Below are 21,298 nucleotides of genomic sequence, written 5' to 3' on the forward strand. Positions count from 1 at the left end.
GGGCCCCAAGTGTCTTACTCTTGATTTTGGCTCAGGTCAAGATCCTAGGGTCATGGGTTTGATGGACTCCATCCTGAGCATGAAGCCTGCTTAAGATTTTCTCTTTCCTCCCTCTGCCCCTCTCTCCCGCTCACATGTTCTCTCTCTCTCTTTGAAATAAAATAAAAATAAAAGCATACAGTAGTAAAAACAGTATGATACTAGCAGAAAGTCAGGCAGAAAGGCCAATGGGAAAGAATTGAGACCCCAAAATAAACCATTGCATACATGGTTGAATGATTTTAGAAAAGGCTGCCAAGACCATTCAATGGGGGGAAAGAATAGTCTTTTCAGCAAATGGTACTGGGAAAACTGAATATCCACATGCAAATGAGTAAAGCTGTACCCTTACCTAACAAAATGTACAAAACTGAACTCAAAATAGGTCAAAGATGTAAATTTAAGACAAAGCTATAAAACCCTTAGAAGAAAACACAGCAAAAGCTTCATATAAGATTTGGCCATGACTTCTCAGACTTCACACCAAAGGCAGAGACAACAAAAAAATAGATGGATTTCATGAAAACTTTAAAGGTTTTTGCGTGAAAAGAATATTCAGAGTGAAAAGGCAACCTATGTAAAGGGAGATGATATTGCCATATCACATATCTGATAAGGGATTAACCATCTAGAATGTATAGCCAACTCCTAAAACTTAACAATCTGATTCAAAAATGGACAAATGACTTGAACATTTCTCCAAAGATATACAACTGGCCAACACACACACGAAAAGATAATAATACGTGGCATCACTAACCGGGAAAAGGCACGGCGAAACTACAATGAGATACCACCTCATACTCATTAGAAGGCTACTATCATAAAAATCCCAGAAAGTTAACAGATGTTGGCAAGGACATGGAGAAACTGGAACCCTTGTACACTGTTGGTGGGAATATAAAATGGTGCATTTGATGTGAAAAACAGTATAGTAGTTCCTCCAAAAATTAAAAATAGAATTCCCAGATAATACAGCAATTCCACTTCTGAGTATATAATCAAAAGAAATGAAAGCAGGGTCTCAACAAGGTATTTGTATACTCACATTCACAGGAGTATTCAAAATAGGTAAAATATGGGATCAACCAAAGTGTCCATCAACAGATAAAGAGATAAACAAAATGTGGTGTATATATAGGTAATAGATTATAGCCTTAAAGAGGAAGAAAATTCTGCAATAAGCTTTAATATGGAGGAACCTTGAAGACATTATGCTAAGTGAAATAAGCCCATCACAAAAAAGACAAATACTGTAGGGTTTTGTGCATCTGAGGCACTGAGAACAGTCAACATCATAGAGACAGAAATCAGAATAGGGGTTGCCAGGGGCTGAAGAGAAAGGTGAATGGGGAACTGCTGTTTAATAGTACAGAGTTTCAGTTTTATAAGATGCAAAGAATTCTGGAGATGGATGGATGGTGGTGATGGCTGCACAACACTATGAATGTATTTAATACCACTAAACTGTACAGCTAAAAATTAAGATGGGAAATTTTATGTTACATATATTTTACCATAATAAAACAAACAGGAAAAAAGGATAATAAAGTATCCAATACAATTCAACTTCTATTTAAAAAAAAAAACTCAATCACTCTCATCTGGATTACAGACCTGTATTAAAAATACACAGGGGTGTCTGGGTGGCTCAGGTGGTTAAACATCTGACTCTTAGTTGCGGTCCATGTTTATGAGTTCAAGCCCCATGCCAGGCTCTGAGCTGACAGTGTGGAGCCTGCTTGGGATTCTGTCTCCAAAATAAATAAACTTAAAAAAAATACACAAACATCCACACCAGATGTAATATGAAGCCTCGTAAATTTCTGTAAGAACAAACAAGACTAGCATACCTTTACTACAGGTGTTTTCACTTTCTGGTTTCTCTACCACAGGCTCTAAAGTAGGTTCTTTGTGTTCGATTTTCTCCTCCACTTTCTCCCTTTCTTTCTTCTCCGACTCACATTCTTTTTCCTGTTCCTTGATCTTTTGCAGTTCTTTTTCCTTTTCCTGCTGCCGTTCCAGTTCTTTCTCTTTTTCTTGCTTTCTTTCCTTTTCCATTTCTCTCTGTTTTTCCTGCTCTCTCTCCAGTTCTTTCTCCTTCTCCTGTTGCCTCTCCCTTTCTTTTTCCCTCTCCTTCTCTCGCTCCCGTTCCTGTTCTTTTTCAAGTTCTTTCTCGCGCTCTCTTTCTTTTTCTCGCTCCCTTTCTCTAATCTCTTCTGGAGATGGCTGTTTGTCCACTATGCCAAGCTTTTCATCCAACCGTTTCAGTTTCTCTGCACACGCTGCCTTCCTTTGCTCTTCCATTCTTCGCTCTTCCTCTTCGCGCCGCTTCCGAGCACGTTCCACTGCGGCAGAAAGTTCTGACTGCTGTCTTCTTCTTTGCTTCCATATTTCATCTTCATCCGGTACTTGCTGCTTGGGGGGGAAAGGGCCTGGTCTTCCAGGTACTGCCTGTCGGTCTGGAGGAGGATGCTGCAACATTATGATAAATTATCAGGTGAATATGACAAATCTATTTCCGACCAACACTGGACTTCTGACATGAAGGGGGCAGGAAAAACTCCACAAAATGTCACAACTATTCCTGATAAGACACGCACATTAAAATGCAAACAAGAAGCAACATGGGAAAAATATTAAATTCAGATAATTCCCCAAACTAAGACCAGAATAATTAATCTAGCCATCTAACATTTACTGCGCATGCACCTATTTATTGTGGCAGACATTACTGCTCACTCAGAATTTGTTGAATAAAATTAGAAGCTGTCACAACATGAATTTCAAAATCTAAATTTAGACACAAAGGACATTTAGAATGTGAGCACTTTTCAGAGCACCAACTGTCAGAGATGGAATGCCTAAGGAGGGAGAAAAGTCCATAAAGATGCAAAACTGTGTCACATGAGCCCTGAGAATATAAAGGTACCATTACAGGGAAAAAACACACCCAGAGACGCTAGGTGAAGAAGAGGAGACCCCCCCCTACTGCTGACATGTCAAAGGAGGGAAGATTCCTAGAAATCAGCTTGCACAGATAGAATTTTCTACCTTTAAACTGAAAGATCTAGAAATGCATACCTAGAACCCATAGTGAAATGTGGGAGATCACGGAGAGATTTTTATGTTTTCATGATTTACGTTTCAATCGATGTGTTCTAAAACCACTACAGTCACTGCCAGCAACTATGCAGAAATAAGCAAAATAAAAAGAGCACCTGAAAGTCTGAAATATTAAGGAGCTAAAAAAAAAAACTGTCTTAAAAATACTGATTTTAGTACCTAGTAGGGTAAAGAAACCTTAAAAACCATGTAACCAGTCAGAATCCTCACAAACGAGAAAATAATAGTACGACAAAAACACTGGGCTATATAAAAAAATATGATCCAGACTCTATCATTTACTAACAGTGCTGACTTAGGCAAACCACTTTATCTTTCTGGTGTTTAGTTACTTCATCTCCAGCTCAGAGAGAAGCTTCAAACATAAAATTATACAAAAGTACCTACTTCACGCAGTAAACTTAAAGAACAATCATTTTTTAAAAAGCAACTTCATTGAAATAGAATTCACATAAAATGTGAGGCACATATTTTAAATGCAGGTCGGAGGAGTAGGGACAAATGATACACTTGTGTAACTACTGTCCCGATCAAGACACACAGCATTTCTGGGGTGCATGGGTGGTTCAGTTGGTTAAGTGTCCGACTTCAGCTCAGGTCATGATCTCACGGTTTAAGTGTTCGAGCCTCACACTGGGCTCTCTTTGCTGTCAGCATAGAGCCCGCTTCGGATCCTCTGTCCCTCTCTCTCTGCCCCTCCCCCACTTGTACACACACTCTCTAAAAAATAAACACTGGGGCGCCTCAGGGGGCTCACTGGGTTGAGCGTCCAACTTCAGCTCAGGTCATGATCTCAGTTCATGAGTTCGAGTCCCGCGTCAGGCTCTGTGCTGACAACTCACAGCCTGGAGCCTGCTTCGGATTCTGCGTCTCCCTCTCTCTCTGCCCCTCCCCTGCTTGTGCTCTCTCAAAAATAAATAAACATTAAAAAATTAAAATAAATAAAATAAACACTTAAAAAAAAAGAGACAGAACATTTCTTCACTCCTCTGTCAGTACAGTGCCCCTGACCCCAAAAAACCACTGGTCTACTTCTTGCAGCATAGAGCAGTTTTACCTTTCCTAGAGTTTCATATATATGGATATATCAAGTTATATTTTCTTTTGTGTCTGGCTTCTTGTGCTCAGGATGATAGTTTTGAGGTGTCTATCAGTAATTTGGTCCATTCTATTGCTGGACAGTATTCCATCATAGGCACATCACTTCATGTGGGACGGACACGTGGACTGCTTCTAGCTTTTTAACTATGAATAAACAGCTATGGACATTCACGCCTAAGTCTTTGTGTAAATGTATGTGTTTTCATTTCTCTTGGATAAATACCAAGGAGTGAAACTGCCAGAGTCACGTGTTACGTATGTGTTTCACTACATAAGACACTATCAAAATGTTTTTCAAAGTGATTACAAGGTTTTACAGCCCCGCCAGCAACATACGAGGGTGCTAGCTGCTTTATACCCTCACCGACATTTCATGTCACCAGCCTTTTAAATTTTGGATCCATAATAAAATCTCACTGGGGTTTTAATTTGCATTTTCCTGGTGGTAAAAGATACTGAACATCTTGAGGCACCTGGGTGGCTCAGTTGGTTAGGCATCCTACTCCTGATTTCAGCTCAGGTCATGATCTCACAATTGTAAGATCGAGCCCTGCGTTGGGCGTGGAGACTTCTTAAGACGGTCTCTCTTTCTGTTCCTTTGCCCCTCTCCTGCTTGCACACTCGCTCTCAAAAAGAAAAAACAAAAAAACAAAAAACTGAACATCTTTTCATGTGGTTATTGGCCATCTGTAGATCTTGTTTTGTGAAGTGAACGTTCGAATCATCTTGTTGGGCTATTTGTCTTATTATTAGTTATAAAGGGTTTTGTTTTGTTTTAAATATATCCCAGTACACGTTCTTGGTCAAATGTATTATTAATATTTTGTAGGACAGGGGCGCCTGGGTGGCGCAGTCGGTTAAGCGTCCGACTTCAGCCAGGTCACGATCTCGCGGTCCGTGAGTTCGAGCCCCGCGTCAGGCTCTGGGCTGATGGCTCAGAGCCTGGAGCCTGTTTCCGATTCTGTGTCTCCCTCTCTCTCTGCCCCTCCCCCGTTCATGCTCTCTCTCTCTCTGTCCCAAAAATAAATAAACGTTGAAAAAAAAAATTAAAAAAAAAATATTTTGTAGGACATATTTTTTCATTGTCTTAGAGATGTTTTTCAAAGTCTAACTGACATTATTTTTTTCTTTCTAATTCATGCATCCTGCGTCTTATCTAAGACCATCTTTGTTGGCCCAAGTTTAAAGACTTTCTTCTACATTTTCCTCTAGAGGTTAGTTTTAGCTCGTGTGTATATAAAAATACTATAAAGAGCATTCAGTGGTTCAAAGGAAAATGACTGGCGAAGATGAATGTGACGGTTGTGGTAGATATACCTATCACGCAAGGCCTCTAAAGTGGTCACACCTGAGCAAAGATTTTGGTCAGAAGAAGAACCTCTGGAAAACATTCCTCTAGTTAGAGGGAACAGCAAATAAAATGTATGTTTTCGGTGCTTCAATAAACCGTGTGCGGCAAGAACAGAGAGAAAAGTAAGTAAGATCAGGAGAGTAGACAGAGACCTTAAAGACCACTGGAAGGACCTAAGCAAGAAATCACTGACCTAACATATATAGTTTTCAAGGATTATATCTACTATAGAATTTAGGATGGGGGTGGCAGGTAAGCAGGCAACAGGAGTGGAAAATAAGACCTATTAGGAACCTACTGTGGTAGTTCAAATGAAATATAACAGACGGTAGTGAGTACTCAGTGTAGGAATATATTCCAAAGATAGGGATACCATAATTTGCTGATACATATAGGCTGGATGTATGATAAAAAAGAAAGACGATTTGTGAGTGACTTCTAGGTTTCAACCTGAGCAAATGGGTAAATGATAATGCCACTACCTAAGATGGGAGGCCCAGGGAAGAAGCAGGGCCGTATGTGTATATGGGGGTGGGAGGTGTTATTACACTTGTTACAGTTTGGACATACCTATCAGAAATCCAAGTGGTGATGCTGAATTGATCACTAAATACATGATTCTTAAAGTTAGGGTAGAGCTTTAAGGGCTACAGATACATGTATCTGAGTACCACCAGCACATAGATGAGATCCCCCAGGGAAAGGATATGGCTAGAGAAAGGAATGAGAACACAGCCCTTAACCCTCCAACACCCAAAGGTACTAAAGGCCCAGAAGAAATACAAATTGAAGAGAACAAAATAGTGTGATGGCTCAAAAGTTTAAAAAAAAAAAAAAAAGAAAAGTCTTTCAAGAAGGACGGAGAGGTTAACCTTGTCAAGAGCTACGGAGATTAAGTAAAATGAAGACAAGAGAAGTGGATTCAGCAAGATGGAAATCATTACTGACCTTCATAATAATAGTTTCAAAGGTATAGCGATAGATGACAAAGCTGGACTGTTAAGGGTTAATGAGAAAGTGAAGATATTAAGTGTAAATTACTCACTAAGACAATTTTGCCATGAAGGAAAACGGAAATGGGGTAGAAACTACAAGGAGATGGAGGGCAGTGAGAGTCAAAGGATGGGTGATTTTCTTAACAGTTGTTTTAAGATGAGAGACAATATTACCAGTAAGTGACAGAAGAGGGGATCAAGGGAACAAATAGAAGGGCTGTGCTTAGTAGTGAGGACAGGAAGGGCACTGAAAAGGGAAAATGGTTGCTTCTCATTTCTTAGTGAAATTAGGAGCATGCTTATTAGTTGAGAATGAAGAGTAGCGGAAAAAAGAGGAAGAAGATACGGTGAGAGCTAACAAGGTAAAATCTGTTAACTGTTTCATAAAAGTTATACATAAGAAACATACACTGAAATCTTACCATTAAAATAAGTAAAATCAAATAATTCATACAGACCATTAAGAAGAGTTTAAGATTTACCTGTTGTGCAAGCAATTTTGGAGGTGGCGGCAGGTGTGAAGACGGTCCACGTTCCTATTATAAAGATGAGGACAATTACAAACTAATCACATAAAAGAGATCTACTGGAAATATTTCTGAACATACTCAATGTTTTCAGGACTACAAGATTGCAAAAAGTAAGCCATTTTCATCCTTTTCTCTTTTTCAATAAAAATACACTACTCACTGCAAAATAACTTTATATTCTATAAAATCACTTTGCCACTTTAATATGATTAGAACCTCAAATGAACTTTGCAGAAAAAAGAATTTTAGTGTATAAATTCTAAAATTCTACCACAAGTGATGTGGCTATGAAGTATGCCTCCAATTTTATCACTTCATTTATGTTAGCCCTTTTCTTTTTCTGAATTTTTTTCCTAATGACAAACTAAATGTATGCGACTTACCTAAAGAAAAGAAACATCTAAAACATATCAGAACTAAATATGATACACAGACTATTCACTTGCTAATACATGCATCAGTGTCACAAACACACACAAAACATCAAGACATCAAGATATGGCATATGACATTCCTCTATTCTTACAACTATCACTCTCCATGTTAAGCCAGTAAGTTTAAAATCACACAAAACACGAATTTTATTAGAAACAGAACAAAAAAACCTTGAAAAATCCTTTTTAAGAATTCACAAATTTACTCCCCAATGGCTAACCACTGCCTTAAGAATCAAATTCAGGAGGATGGGCTAAATGGGTAAGGGGCATTAAGAAAGACACCTGTTGGGATGAGCACTGGTTATACCCAGGGGATGAATCACTGGAATCTACTCCTAAAATCACTGTTGCATTATATGCTAAGTTGGATGTACATTAAAATTGTAACTAATTAATTTAAAGCAGAATAAAATTCAAGCTTCCTTGTATAGCATACACTTATCAACTGTTACACAGCTCTCCAACTCCCCTCCTGTATCAAATTACTGGGGACTTCTAGAATGTGCCAAGCTTTCTCATGCTCCTTTACTCTGAACATGTTACCATTGCTTGAAATGTCTCTCTTCCCTTTGTTTACTGGCTAATTCTCACTTCAAGTACCAAGTCTTCTGCAAAATCTTTTCCAGAGAATTCTCTAAGAGCTCATTATGTACGCTGTCATGCCACTTATCACACTGTATTGCAACCAATGTCTGATGTCTTTTCTCTTTGTTTTACAGAGACTGTTAACTACCTACTTCTACCTCCTTGAAGGGACCAGATCCTCCATAGGTTGCGTATGAATTCAACAAATACATGCTGAGTACATTATGAGTTAAGTGACTCTCTGGATGATAGCCCTTTATTATTCCCAGCTTACAATGCATTTTTTTGCTATGTCTTGAAGTAGGATCAAGTGTATCTGTTTACCCACATATTTCCTTTAACAATGTTCTTCAAAATGACTCACACTTAATAGAATTCTCTACTCCTTATGTGTTATTTCCCTATTCCGCATACTATTTCACATGAATACTGACTAGGATTTACCAAGTATTTAGTAAAGCATAAAGCACTTAGCAATGTTAGTTTGGAAAAACAGTTTATCCCTCCACTTTGATACGGCCAAGCTGTTATAAGGGAAAAAAAGTTAAACTCTAGTTTCTACTTGATAATTTTAGCTACTATATTGACAATTCTTGTTAAAATGCAAAAAAAGTATGGTTTAGATCTAAACTATTCAAGACAAAATATAGTTTCTTTTTCCTAATTCTTCTTCCAACTTCATAATTACAAGATTAATTCAACCAAAGCATATGCAGTGACAAGGATCCTGAGTTCAACAAACCTGATTAAATGAGGGTCCCTTCCCGTAGGGACCTTTTGATACTGACGGCTGGGCAGGTATCTGAGAAGACGATTTAGTGTTGCAAGCTTCATCTGCTTCTTTTCGGTTTTCAGTGTTTTCAGAGGCTTTTGAACCTTGATCCTCACTGAGGAATCAAAAATCCAGATGAAATAAAAAAGTTAAGTGGATAGACTATACCATAAGTAAAAGCATTTTATCTACATAAAAAAGACTGTTTCCTATGGTTTTAGTGTGAGACAGGGGGAGTATATCAAAGAATGAGATCGTTTTGTGACCTGGTGGTGCTAAGTCATTCAATCCGTAAAACATACACCGTGTATCTTTAATAGATCTCTAATGTGTTAGTAACTGGGCTTGCCCAGTTTATCACCACAAGGTATAAAGTACAGTAGAGTAGTTGTCAAATACGGACATACAACTTGAAATATAACCTGGCAAATGAATTATAATCCCACCATTTTCTATCACCTCCACCCCAAAAGTCTCTCTCATCTAAATGCAACCAAACAGGGGTGACTGGGTGGCTCAGTTAGTTAAGGGTCTGACTTTGGCTCAGGTCATGATCTCTCAGTTTGTGAGTCTGGACCTTGTGTCCAGCTCTATGCTGACAGCTCAGAGCTTGGAGCCTGCTTCAGATTCTGTGTCTCCATGTCTCTCTCTCTCTCAAAATAAACATTTTTTTTTTAATTAAAAAAAGAATAAATGTAACCAAAAAATATTATAATTAATTAATACCTGTATTCTAGTTTACTCTGATTTAATGAAAGAGGTAAGTCAAACTATGGCATTTTTTAAAATCACAAGTTCCAGGCAGCTCACAACTGATCGTGAAACAGGAGTGTATCATACTGCCATGGCTAAAAAACTATACCAACATGTGCATGCAAGCTCCTTATATTTTAAGAGCCCGATTTTTATGTTACATAACCCATATATTTCTTACTATGATGCCCCTATGTTAGAGAAGAGAGTAAAACCTCTCATTGTCTAAACTGAAATGCTGCTTGAAATTAAAAAAAAAAAAAAAAAAATCAAAGACTTGATTAAAGCAGCTGTAGTAACCCAAGTTATTTTTCTCCAATTCTGGAAATATGAATCAGTTCGAGCAAGTAACAAGTTGGAAATGGTCCCTGATGCTGTCTTTCTAAGTACCTCTGACTAAACATCTTGTTTTCTAAATATGTATTTTATTTAGAAACATCAAAGTTAAATTCCTTCATTAGCTGTACTTTAAAAAAATTTTTTGGCTTGTTAGTCACCTTCCCAGTCAGTATATTCTTGGAGTAGAATGTAGAAAACTTATACAAAAAGAATAAATACCTATTAATGAAGCCTCTCTGCGTGAATGGATGTTGTATCAATGAATTCATACTGTTGCTTGCGGAAGGTATCACAACAGCTTACCTGCTATTTTCTTTAGGGCTACTACTTCCTTGCTCATCGTCATCGCTGAAATTCAGCTGTTCTGTATAATCTACTTCCATCTGAGCACCTATTAAATTAAAGAAAACTTAGACTGACTGTTTAAAAACATCTAAAAACTAAAAATGCTTAATTAATTTTGCCTCTTACCTGCCCAACCTTCATCAGCTTCAGCATCGAGGTTATCAAATTTATCAAGCTCCTTTAGTTCTGATGCGCTAAGGATGGAGGGGCGTTCAGGCTCAGAGGCCCACGAAGGAGGTGGGCCCCTTCCTCGAAGGCCTCTAATGAACAAGAGGTGATGAGGGGAAAGGATACAAAGTTTTAATGCTTCTAAATTAGGTAAATATGAAAAGACTGGAATTTCATTTTAATTCAACATTAATGTTTTCCACACCATGATATACACAAAATATTTTGCACTGGGCATGTGTATGAGAAATTTCTAATGTATATATGTAAATTTAGGACAATATTTGATACAGTTTTTTTGTAAGTATTTAATATTAGACAGTGGGCTTTTTATCACCAAAAATATTTAAAAAACAATAAATATGTTAAAGAATAATATGGCTAAGACACACTAATATCAAAATGAAGAATTTTAAGAAAAATCATCATTAAGAAAAACGCTCAAGTCTTACGCTTGGCAAAAAAAGGGCGGTGGAGAAAATGGGAGGTCATTAATATCATGGAAAGAAAAAGGGATAAATGTAAGTGTCACATCTTTGTGATGATTTCCAGTTTTCAGAATCTTATGTCAATTAACGTTTTAGAAGAATAAAGCATTTGTGTTCTGTCTTATAAAGGTCAATTATTTGTTCCTGGAAATTGTACTGTGAGATCAAAATAATGAATCAATCATCACAACTCACTCAAACTACAGAAAATCTCAATGAGCGTATGTGCCTTGGCAACTTTAATCATTTAATAGCCTTACTTGTTCGTTTCAGATAAAGAAGGCGGAAACCTCAGGGGACCATGAAGAGGAGGATAAGCCATCCTCGGATACTGCTGAAACATCTGTATGAAGGAAACAAAATTGATAAATTTTTTAACCAAGTTATATATATGTGTGTGTACATAACGATATGTATATATACATAAAGATCACTCTACCTAAACCAGAGATTATAATTTATAGAAAGAAAGGTTAAAATAAACTATACTGTGAAAAATCAGTTTTATTGGCTAGTATATAAACCATCATTCACCCTTAACAATAAGCCATCTGTAAGACTACTGCTTGCACCAAGGCTTTACAAATAAAGGTAATAACTAGGGACATATCCTACAAAGAGCTTCTGTTATCCCATTAACAAAATTACATAATTATATATTGACACAAAAAACCTAAAAAGACAACATGCATGCACCCCAGAGAATTGCAAAGCCTTAACCAAGTTGAAATATTTGAAAGGAAACAATGTGAGACTTCATTGCAATGGAGGAGTAGATTTATTGAAGGCAGATTTCTTGGTAAAGGGAAACTCCGTTCGGATAAAAATATCATCCACAACCCAAGAGAGTGAGGGAGGAGGTGGGTAGGGAGCTACTTGGGAGATTTTCTATGGGTAGGACATAGGTGAATTTTGATTCAAGTTATTATACAGATAGTCATCACAAACTGAGGCCCAAAGATGATGCTCTCTATGGGAACTTGGATTTGAAAGCTAAGTTTAGGAAAAGTTATAAGATAGATTATGAAGATACATCATGAGGGATTTATCTTATGATATGAAAAGGAAGATAAGATGTCAAGGGGTGCTTATAACCAGGTCAAAATATTTATAAGAAAGAAAAGAGGAAGAAAGAGAGATAAAGAGAGAGGCAGGCAAACAGACTGCATTACCTTAAAATATATAATCTATATTCTGAGATATATTAGCTTTTCTTAAAAAAAAAAAAAAGTTAGGTGCAGAAATTACTTTGTACTTGAAGAAAGGCTATGTTTATATGATCATGTTGTCCAAAGAAGAAATTTCTAAGTAGGGTTAGAGCAAAGTTAATTAAGTTAAGCACAGCAGCTGAAGCTCTAGTGGAAAGCTTTTTGTCTGGGGAATACTCTGGAGAATTTTCAGTTACATCATCCTGTACTGAAGTTAGTGAAAACACTGCTGGAGGCAAATGTTCATAGGTAAAGTTTTATTAGATCTCTCTTCTGCTAATTAGGCATAGAGATTAATTTCGTGTGGTATTAAATGTTTAAAATTTAGGAATTTGCCACAAAATTAATTATATAAACAATCTTTAAATTCTCAATATATAGTAATTATTTTTAATGTTTATTTTTGAGAGAGAGAGAGAGAGAGAGAGAGAGAGGGATGGAGCGAGCATGCGCACACACAAGCAAGGAGGGGCAGAGAGAGAGAGAGAGAGAGAGAGAGAGAGAACCCAAATCAGGCTCCAGGCTCCAAGCTGTAAGCACAGAGCCTGATGTGGGGCTTGAACTCACGAACTGCGAGATGATGACCTGATTTGAAGTTGGGACACTTAAACAACTGAGCCACCCAGGCACCCCTATAGTTATGGCTTTAAAAGCTTTTTGTTTTTGTTAATTAGTGGAAGACATTATTCAAACAAAATGGTTGATGAAACTGGGCACAAAGGCCACATGCTCTCCCCTTTTACTTTCCCTTCTCCCATTCTACCCCCATGCCGGAAAATTCAGGGGTCTCTGGAAGCAGAATTTACAAACTACAGGAGACAAGTAGCCTGGTGTAAATAATTTTTCAAGGCCAGGTTAGCATAGGAGACTCATTTTTATCATGCATGCAAATTAAAAACTAATTTAACAAGCAATTGTATTTAGACATTCCTAGAATGGTTACATAATACAAAGAATCAGAAAATATGAACAAACATGGATATTTAGCACATGAATACTTAGGAATTAAGTCATAATAAAAATAAATATAGGGCGCCTAGGTGGCTCAGTTGGTTAAGTGTCCGACTTCGGCTCAGGTCATGATCTCGTAGTTTGTGAGTTCAAGCCCTGCATCGGGCTCTATGCTGACAGCTCAGAGCCTGGAGCCTGTTTCAGATTTTGTGTCTCCCTCTCTCTCCGCCCCTCCCTTGTTTGCGCTGTCTCTCTCAAAAATAAACAAACATTATATATATATATAGATAGATAGATAGATAGATAGATAGATAGATGGATGCATAACATAATAAATGTAAGAACCAGACTATTATTCTTTTTGAGACTAATGGTCCCCTGAAAAATGTTAGTTTATTTACTTGGGCACATGTAAACTGCCATAACATTTCATAGGAAGCTGAGAACAAACAGATGTGTAAAGGCACCAAATTTAAATTTTAATTTATAGGAATATATGGATCACAAGTATATATTAAATAAAACTACAAAAATAGAATCGGCAGAATCCAGACTATAAAAACTCCACAGGATAACAAATAAATAGTAACAAATAAGCTCCAAAAAAATCTTAAGAGAGGGAGGATAAGAAGTAACCAAAGATAAGAAGATTCCTAAGAAAAATATTAACCAATTTCAAAGAACAGATGTTATCTAGATCGTAATTATAAGACAATCAGGGAAATTAGAACACTGACTCAATGTTTTTAGAAACTTTCTTTTTAGGTGTGATAGTGCCATTGTGGATTTTCCTCCTGGTCTTTCTGTTTTAAAATCCAACATAAAATACACATAGATGAAATGAAGTATCTGGAATTTGCTTCAGTAATCTGAGGTGGTGGGAAATAGGTGAAACAGACCACAAGTTGATAAATACTTAAGATGGACAGGAGGTATGGAATAAGGGGGAGGGTCACTGTACTATTATTTCTGTTTTTGCATATGTTCAAAATATTCTATAATAAAAAGTTAAAAAATATAAAGTATGTTTACCAATAAAAACTTTAGAACAAAGCACATAAACTTTTTTGTGCCATGGACAAACCCCGTAGGCAGTCTGATAAATCCTATGAAATTCTTCTCATAGAAATGTTTGAAAAGTATTATCTAAAACACAGAGTACTATGAAAGAAAACAATTATACTAAAATGTTGTTACTACAATGTTTAAAAAACCAATCTGAGATATGGTAATGTATGTGATTCATTACATAACCAGTGAGTCTACCCATGTGGTCTAATAACTTACTTTTTTTTTTAAGTTTATTTATTTATTTTGAGTGGAGAGGGAAAGGGGCAGAGAGAGGGAGAGAAAGAGAATCCCAAACAGGCTCCACAGCATCAAGGCACAGCTGGATGCGGGGCTCGATCTCCCTAACCATGAGATCATGACCTGAGCTGAAGCCAGAGGCTTAACCGACTGAGCCATCCAGGTGCCCCTACTAACGACCTTTAAGTGTGGCTGAGTATAATTATTTTGCTATATCCAAAACAATATGATGTGATATGAAAATACCTATGATCCCTATTAACGAGAAAAACTAGGGTACTCCTGATACCTCTGTGATTTATTTCCTGCATTCCTAAATCAAGGAAAACGCTAAATTTTAGTTAGATGTTAATGCAAATAAAAACCAAAACTTTTCCCCATTTTAATTCTCTCTTTGGAGCCCAGATCAAAAGCCTCTAATTTAATGGCCTGCTTCTTCGACGATACTTACGTAAGGAGGCATCATAGCCCTGTACTGGGAAGCCAGAGCAGGCTGCTGCCCGTTCAGTTTAGCCTGTGGAGGGCCACAAGCTATCCTCTTTTCCACCACTTTGAGGATGTCACTTTGTTCTGATGTTCCAGCTGTGCTTTCATCCTGCCCAGAGGGCTTTTCATCTTGGTCAGATGTTAAAGGTGAGCCGGCAGACTTCCCACCATCTCTCCAACAAGCAACATCTGGTATGGAGAGAGATAAATTCAATTAGAACAAAGAAACAAACACCACTTTGGAATTCGTGAGCACGGAAATTAAAAGGAAAAAAAAAAGGGAATAAGAAAAAAACCTGAAAATGGAACACGGTGAAATCAAAATAGGCACACTTCTAAATTTAATAAAGTAACAAGACACACTAAAAGAGCAGTGAAAATCTAATCTAGGCCCTAATGCTTTCAAGGTGTTTAGTATTCAAAAACAGTGGCTTGCAAAGCAGAGCAGATGTACCTCAGAAGGTGCCATCAAAAGCAAATACTGGGGATGGGGAAGAAGATATTAGAGCTTCTCTATTAAGCTTTACAGATATGTGAGATAGAGATTAAAATCACTGTTGGATCTGAGGTGCCCTGAGGGAAGGGGAGTTCTATATTTACAGTAATGCTCAAATTTGTTTTTAGTCTACTATGGCTAGTTACATGTGCCCAAGGAACAAACTCAGTGACTACAGTGTTTGGTAGGTAGCCTCCAAGATGCCCAAAATGCATTTCTATCTCCTGGTATTCACACCCTGTGTAGTCCTCCCTGACAGTGTACCAGGACTGGTCTGTGTCACCTACAGAATAAAGCAAAAGTGATGATGTGTCTCTTATGAGATTAAGTTATTAAAAACTGGGCTTCCATCCTGAGTGGGAATAGTCACATCTGTCTTCATCCGGGGAAGCAACACTCTAAGCAGCCCACATACAAAAGAGGCATCGTGAGCGAGCTTGGGACAGTAGCCACGTCAAGTCAGCATCAGATGATAGCTTCACTGCAATTTTCTTGACAGAGGTCCTTAGCTAGAACTCCTGGCTAAGCAGCTCCCAGATTCCTGACCCTCAGATACTGTGTGAAGTTAAGTCCAGTTCAGTTTCTTGTTTCAAGCTGCCAGATTTATTATTCAGCAACAGATAACTGGTGAAAATCAACTGAACAAGAAAACACTAAAGCTAACACATCTATTTCTAATAGAAATGCATCAATTACATAACAGCAATTAAAAATAAGATGATTTACCCAACCAGACAAGAAATGAGCCATAAGAAATATGAAATATATCAGGTTATCAGAAATATAGATTTGTAACCATCAGTGAAAAGAAAAACCTCCCCATGTATACAGAATTCTTTGATATATTTGGTAATGACAATCGGAAACTAATACAATTCATTTAAAAATCTCAAGGATTTTATATTTCTATTTTTAGTTTTTGCTTTATAATGTACACAACTATTTCTCACTATCCAAATTTATTTGGTTCTCTGCTTTGAGTTCAGAAAACAAGGGATCCTTGAATGTTAATAGAGTAGTAAATAAATGGATATAATTTATAAATAAATATTTGCATATTAGGAAGGTTGGTCCAAAATTTTTACTACTGTAAAAATGACCATTATTAATGTGCAAAGAACTCATCCAGGCATCTTGTTAAAATGCAGATTTTTGATTTAGTGGGTTGGGTGTGAGGCCCAAGATGTACATCTCCAAACTTAAGTTCTCTCCCCACCCCCACCCCCAAACTTGAGGTCTTGAGTTCTAGGAATGCTATGTATGTGAAAACCACGCCGGAATGATAGCAGTTACTGTCTGTCTTTCAAAACAGGCAAGTCACATATAACAATAATATTGGGCAGGAAATTAGATCATTAAATAAAACACAAATATAATCTCATTCACCATTTTTATTAAATAGAAAGTATTCTTACTTGGTGGACGTAAACTGGGTCCAGGTCCATAGTTGTCATCATTCATTTCTTTTTCTTTTTTTTCCTGATCTCCAGCTGCCTGTAGGCTGGGAAATTCTTGCTGAAAATGACTATTCACCTGGATTCCTACAGATTTTTTTAAAACATTAAGTGTAACACTTATACTCAAGATAATGGAAACACCCTCCCAGGGTAGAGTTCTCTGCTTTTCTCTGATAAATTATTCCACTTTTCAATGATGACTGTTTATATCCATAAAACGTTAAAATTTATTTAGAATTAGAATCCCTTGGAAAGTTAATGAACAGCCATGAGGAGATAAAAATTTAAGAAAAGATTCTGCCAGACACTGTTCAGAACTCATTAAAGACGACGAGGCGAGTAAGCACAGTGTCACTCCTGTTTCTCTTTCATTATGACTCCTCACATTTTCAAAAAGTCAAATTCCTTTACTAGTAACTCTAAGAATCAGTTCAAATAATATTACTGAAATAGAATATATAAACAAACACTGCAACTATTCACTGTGAGGCTAAAATGCCTTCACTGAATTTACAACTGAGATACTGGTTGCAACCTTCCTAGTCACCCATTCACCCATCCATCCATCTATCTACCTGCCTGCTTGCCTATTTATACACTTCTATAAATTAAAAGATCTGATTGTATTAGTTTAAGGGCCTGGATAGGTTCCCATACAATGCTTTATAGATGTTTCCTGGTTTGCAAGTGGAAAATTTAAATTTTTCTGGGGAGTCCATCATTCCTAAGTGGGGGGAGTATTACTGTTACTGTGCTTTATGGAAACTGTCTAGCTCTTCTCTACCATGGAATCGGGAGCAGCATGTTTGAAACAGAAGAGGTAATGGGGCACACGTGGTGATGAATATGGCTTATAGCAATCTACACAGTGTCTGGGTCCTTTTATGCCTTAAAGAGCTAAAGGTACTAGGGTAAAGATAAAACAATGTGGGACAGAGGGGATTTTAAAGACTCCCTTTTAAATTCCTATCATTGGCTCATACATGGGTTTTGGCACTGAAACTTAACTACCCCAAGAGCTGAAAAAAAGACCCTTTTTAGGGCCAGAGTATACCCTTCAACAATGTTCTCCACCCCTGCCAAAACATAATAATCCACCCCTTATCTCCTGCATGGCTGTTCAGTAACCATCAAACCTAGCCAGTTTCCTCAGCTAATGTCCACTTACCATCTCCTTGCCCACCTTGCTTGTTACTGGCCCAAGATTTGGGAGCAGGTGCTACTTCTGGGGGAGCTGCAACCCCAGGTTTTGGCTGTGCTGGTGGAACTTCTGGTGTTCTTAAAAAAAACATGAATCCATTATTTCAGATATTGTATGTTCAAATAAAATAAATACTGTATTTATAGTAAATCTGTGTATAGATGGTTCTGGCTACATATTTACTCATAGGTGCATTTCCCACAAATGCTTTTCCTCTGCAGCATTCTTTTAAATAAAGTATAGCTATTTTCATCCCCTTTCATTTCTATCTTTTAGTAACCCAAGAAGACAGCTTGTTTTTAATTTTGCAAAAAATAAAAAAAAAAAAAAAAAAGGAAACACTCATTATTGAGCATAGCTACCAAAAGTCTGTTTTGAAAAAGTCTACATTTATATATAATTAGAAATAACATTATAGCATACATACTGTCTGGACTGGTGGACTTGACCAGTGCTAAGTCTAAGCAAACTCTCCATCTGGCAGTCAACAGGTTCACCACTGTAACTTATTAATGTTACCGGAAGCGGTAACAGCAACCTGCCTGGTACATCCCCTTGAGTAAAAGGTATCTTTAAACAATCTACAGTTTTATTCAATAATTATAATGAGTTAATGCTTGAAAATAAAAAAGATAGTAGTTAAGAAACTTAATAGATACAATATATTTCTGGTATACTGAGACCCGTAACTAACTTGCTACTACAAAATAATTCTACAACTAAGAAACAGAGAACAATGTCTTTGACAAGCTTTATCAAGTAAAGTCAAATTTACTACATAAAGTTCCCCAAATTGGAATACAAAAATTTGATAACAGATACAGACAAAAAGCACCAAGTACCCAATTGCTTGCATTATTTTTCCAAATTACCACTACTTCACTTGGTCATTCAATAAACTTAAGAGCCCTGCATAATCCCTGAAACACAGAATGCTAAACATGCATTGAATAAGGTCATTATTAATTCTATCATAGCCTTTTTGCTAATTCTTTATTCGTTCAAACAACATTACTTGAGCACTTAAAAATGTGCATCAGGTATAGTTTCAGTGAACCAGGCAGACAGGAATTCTTAGTATCATGGAAATTATTTAACAGAATCAACTCCTAATTATATTCGGAGAATGCCAGATATGGTGGGGGTTTGAGGGCACCTGACTTGGTACGTAAGAAGAGTTGTGATTAGCAATTTTGTCATCTGTTGTTCTACACTGACACATGGAAACACTGCCCCTAAATATTCTCACAAAAACAAATTCATCATGGGAGCCTGGGTGGTTGAGTCAGTTAAGCATCCAACTCTTGATCTTGGCTCAGGTCATGATCTCACAGTGACAGAGCCCTGCATCGGGCTCTGGGCTGACAGCTCGGAGCCCGCTGGGAATTCCCTCTCTCCCCTTTCTCTGCCCCTTCCTCACCTGTGTACACATGCTCTCTCTCTCTCTCTCAAAATAAATAAACTTTAAAAAAATGAATAAAACTTTCTTTAAAAAACAAATTTATCAAAAGTTGGCTATGTAAAAGATTTTAGATGGCATGAGGTATCTAATACATGTAGCATTACGTCTAGCACGCAGAACGAACGCAAATAGAAGCTCTCTCCAGGGCACCTGGCTGACTGGAGTCGGTGGAGTATTCGACTCTTGATCTCAGGGCTGTGGGTCTGAGACCCACGCTGGGTGTGGAGATCACTTAGAAATAAAATCTTAGAAGACAAAACAAGACAAGACAAGAAAAGACAAGTTCTCTAAAGAAAGGGGAATAGTTTCATTCTTTGACTTTGACTCACTTTTCTTCTTCATGCTGTTCTTGTTTTGATGCCCATCCTGTGCCATCTTTAGGTACAATGTTCACATTAGGGTCATTGCCTTTGTTTTCTGCTTTGAGACTTGGGAGGTTAGCAGGTGGAGGCATACGCCGTGAAATACCAACTTTTCCGAGACTCTGTAATCCATGTCGAGCTGCAACTAAAGATCAATAACATCAACTTTCTTAGAACATCTATTTTATCGCTCAATTTATTCTTAAAACTATATAGAAAGACAACAGGAATTAATGAAATCTTGAACTATTATTTCCTAATATTTTAAAATATGAACTTTATTCATTCATTCTCAAGTTAGTTAACATACCATGTACTCTTGGCTTCAGGAGTAGAATCCAGTGATTCGTCACTTACATATGACACCCAGTGCTCATCCCAAAAGTGCCTTCCTTAATGCCCATCACCCATTTTCCCCACTCTCATCAATCTCTGAGTTTGTTCTCTGTACTATACATCTCCAAACTGTATAGTTTGGAGGTGCCTGGGTGGCTCAGTTGGTTAAACATAGTATCTGCCTTCAGCTCAGGTCATGATCTCGCGGGTTTTGAGTTCTAGCCCTGTATCGGACTATCTGCTCTCAGCCCAGAGCCTGCTTTGAATCCTCTGCACCCGCCGCCCCCCGCCCCACCCTCCTCCTGCTCCTCTCCCACTGGTGCTCTCTCTCTCTCAAAATAAATAAACAAACTTCAAAAACAAAACAAAACCTTTAAAAATGAGTCTCCTATGGTTTGCCTCTCTCTGTTTACATCTTATTTTTCGTTCCCTTCCTCTATGATCATCTGTTAAGTTCCTCAAATTCCACATATGAGTGAAATCATGTGATATCTGTCTTTCTCTAAGAATTTTAAAACTAAGCCACATGCCAGCAACATAACCCACGGTAGAAATATTAAACTATCGAGTTACTGAAAAGATGATTTAAACAGTTTAACAACCCTATTTACTATGAAAAGGAAAAACATGGGTGAAAACAGGTTTTGTAATCTTTTCAGGGAATCTATTTTAAACCCCAAATTTAGTACATATTTAGAATATGCTAACTTCTCATTCATAATGAATGCTGCTAACGTATCATACATACGAAACGTCCAGTTTTCACCTTTCACTGTAAACACTGGGTTCAAGTTATCAAGAAACAAACAGGACTGTCTTTATTCCGTAACTAAAAGTGGTGGTAAATACCCACTAATTCTATGCCTACCAATCTCGTTGAACGAGATTCCCCTTTGGAACCACACAGTTCTACTTATTGTCTGCTGACAACAAACAAGAAAATAAAAAACATATTTTAAAACACTTATAAATGTTCAGCTGTAAGATTATTTAATTTTTCCC

At 37.3% G+C, this 21,298-nt stretch overlaps 1 protein-coding gene across 4 annotated transcripts in view; it reads right to left on the reverse strand.

Annotated features, from left to right (window-relative positions):
• The window catches only part of PRRC2C (proline rich coiled-coil 2C), a 95,247-nt gene that overhangs the window by 48,534 nt on the left and 25,415 nt on the right, over positions 1-21,298 (reverse strand). For 2 of the 4 annotated variants that reach the window (XM_040451708.1, XM_040451706.1), the window contains exons 3-12: positions 19,928-20,099; positions 18,104-18,213; positions 16,894-17,019; positions 14,948-15,171; positions 11,290-11,372; positions 10,500-10,633; positions 10,332-10,419; positions 8,907-9,051; positions 7,095-7,148; positions 1,893-2,514 (exon numbers count right to left, since the gene is read on the reverse strand). In XM_040451708.1, the coding sequence (XP_040307642.1) occupies positions 1,893-2,514; positions 7,095-7,148; positions 8,907-9,051; positions 10,332-10,419; positions 10,500-10,633; positions 11,290-11,372; positions 14,948-15,171; positions 16,894-17,019; positions 18,104-18,213; positions 19,928-20,099 (1,758 nt within the window). Of the gene's footprint in view, positions 1-1,892; positions 2,515-7,094; positions 7,149-8,906; positions 9,052-10,331; positions 10,420-10,499; positions 10,634-11,289; positions 11,373-14,947; positions 15,172-16,893; positions 17,020-18,103; positions 18,214-19,927; positions 20,106-21,298 lie in introns of all 4 variants that reach the window. The other 2 variants (XM_040451707.1, XM_040451704.1) reach the window with 1 other exon arrangement.

This window comes from Herpailurus yagouaroundi, unplaced genomic scaffold, assembly GCF_014898765.1.
Source record: "Herpailurus yagouaroundi ecotype Mexico unplaced genomic scaffold, PumYag 205, whole genome shotgun sequence".
In the NCBI taxonomy this organism is placed as follows: domain Eukaryota; kingdom Metazoa; phylum Chordata; class Mammalia; order Carnivora; family Felidae; genus Herpailurus; species Herpailurus yagouaroundi.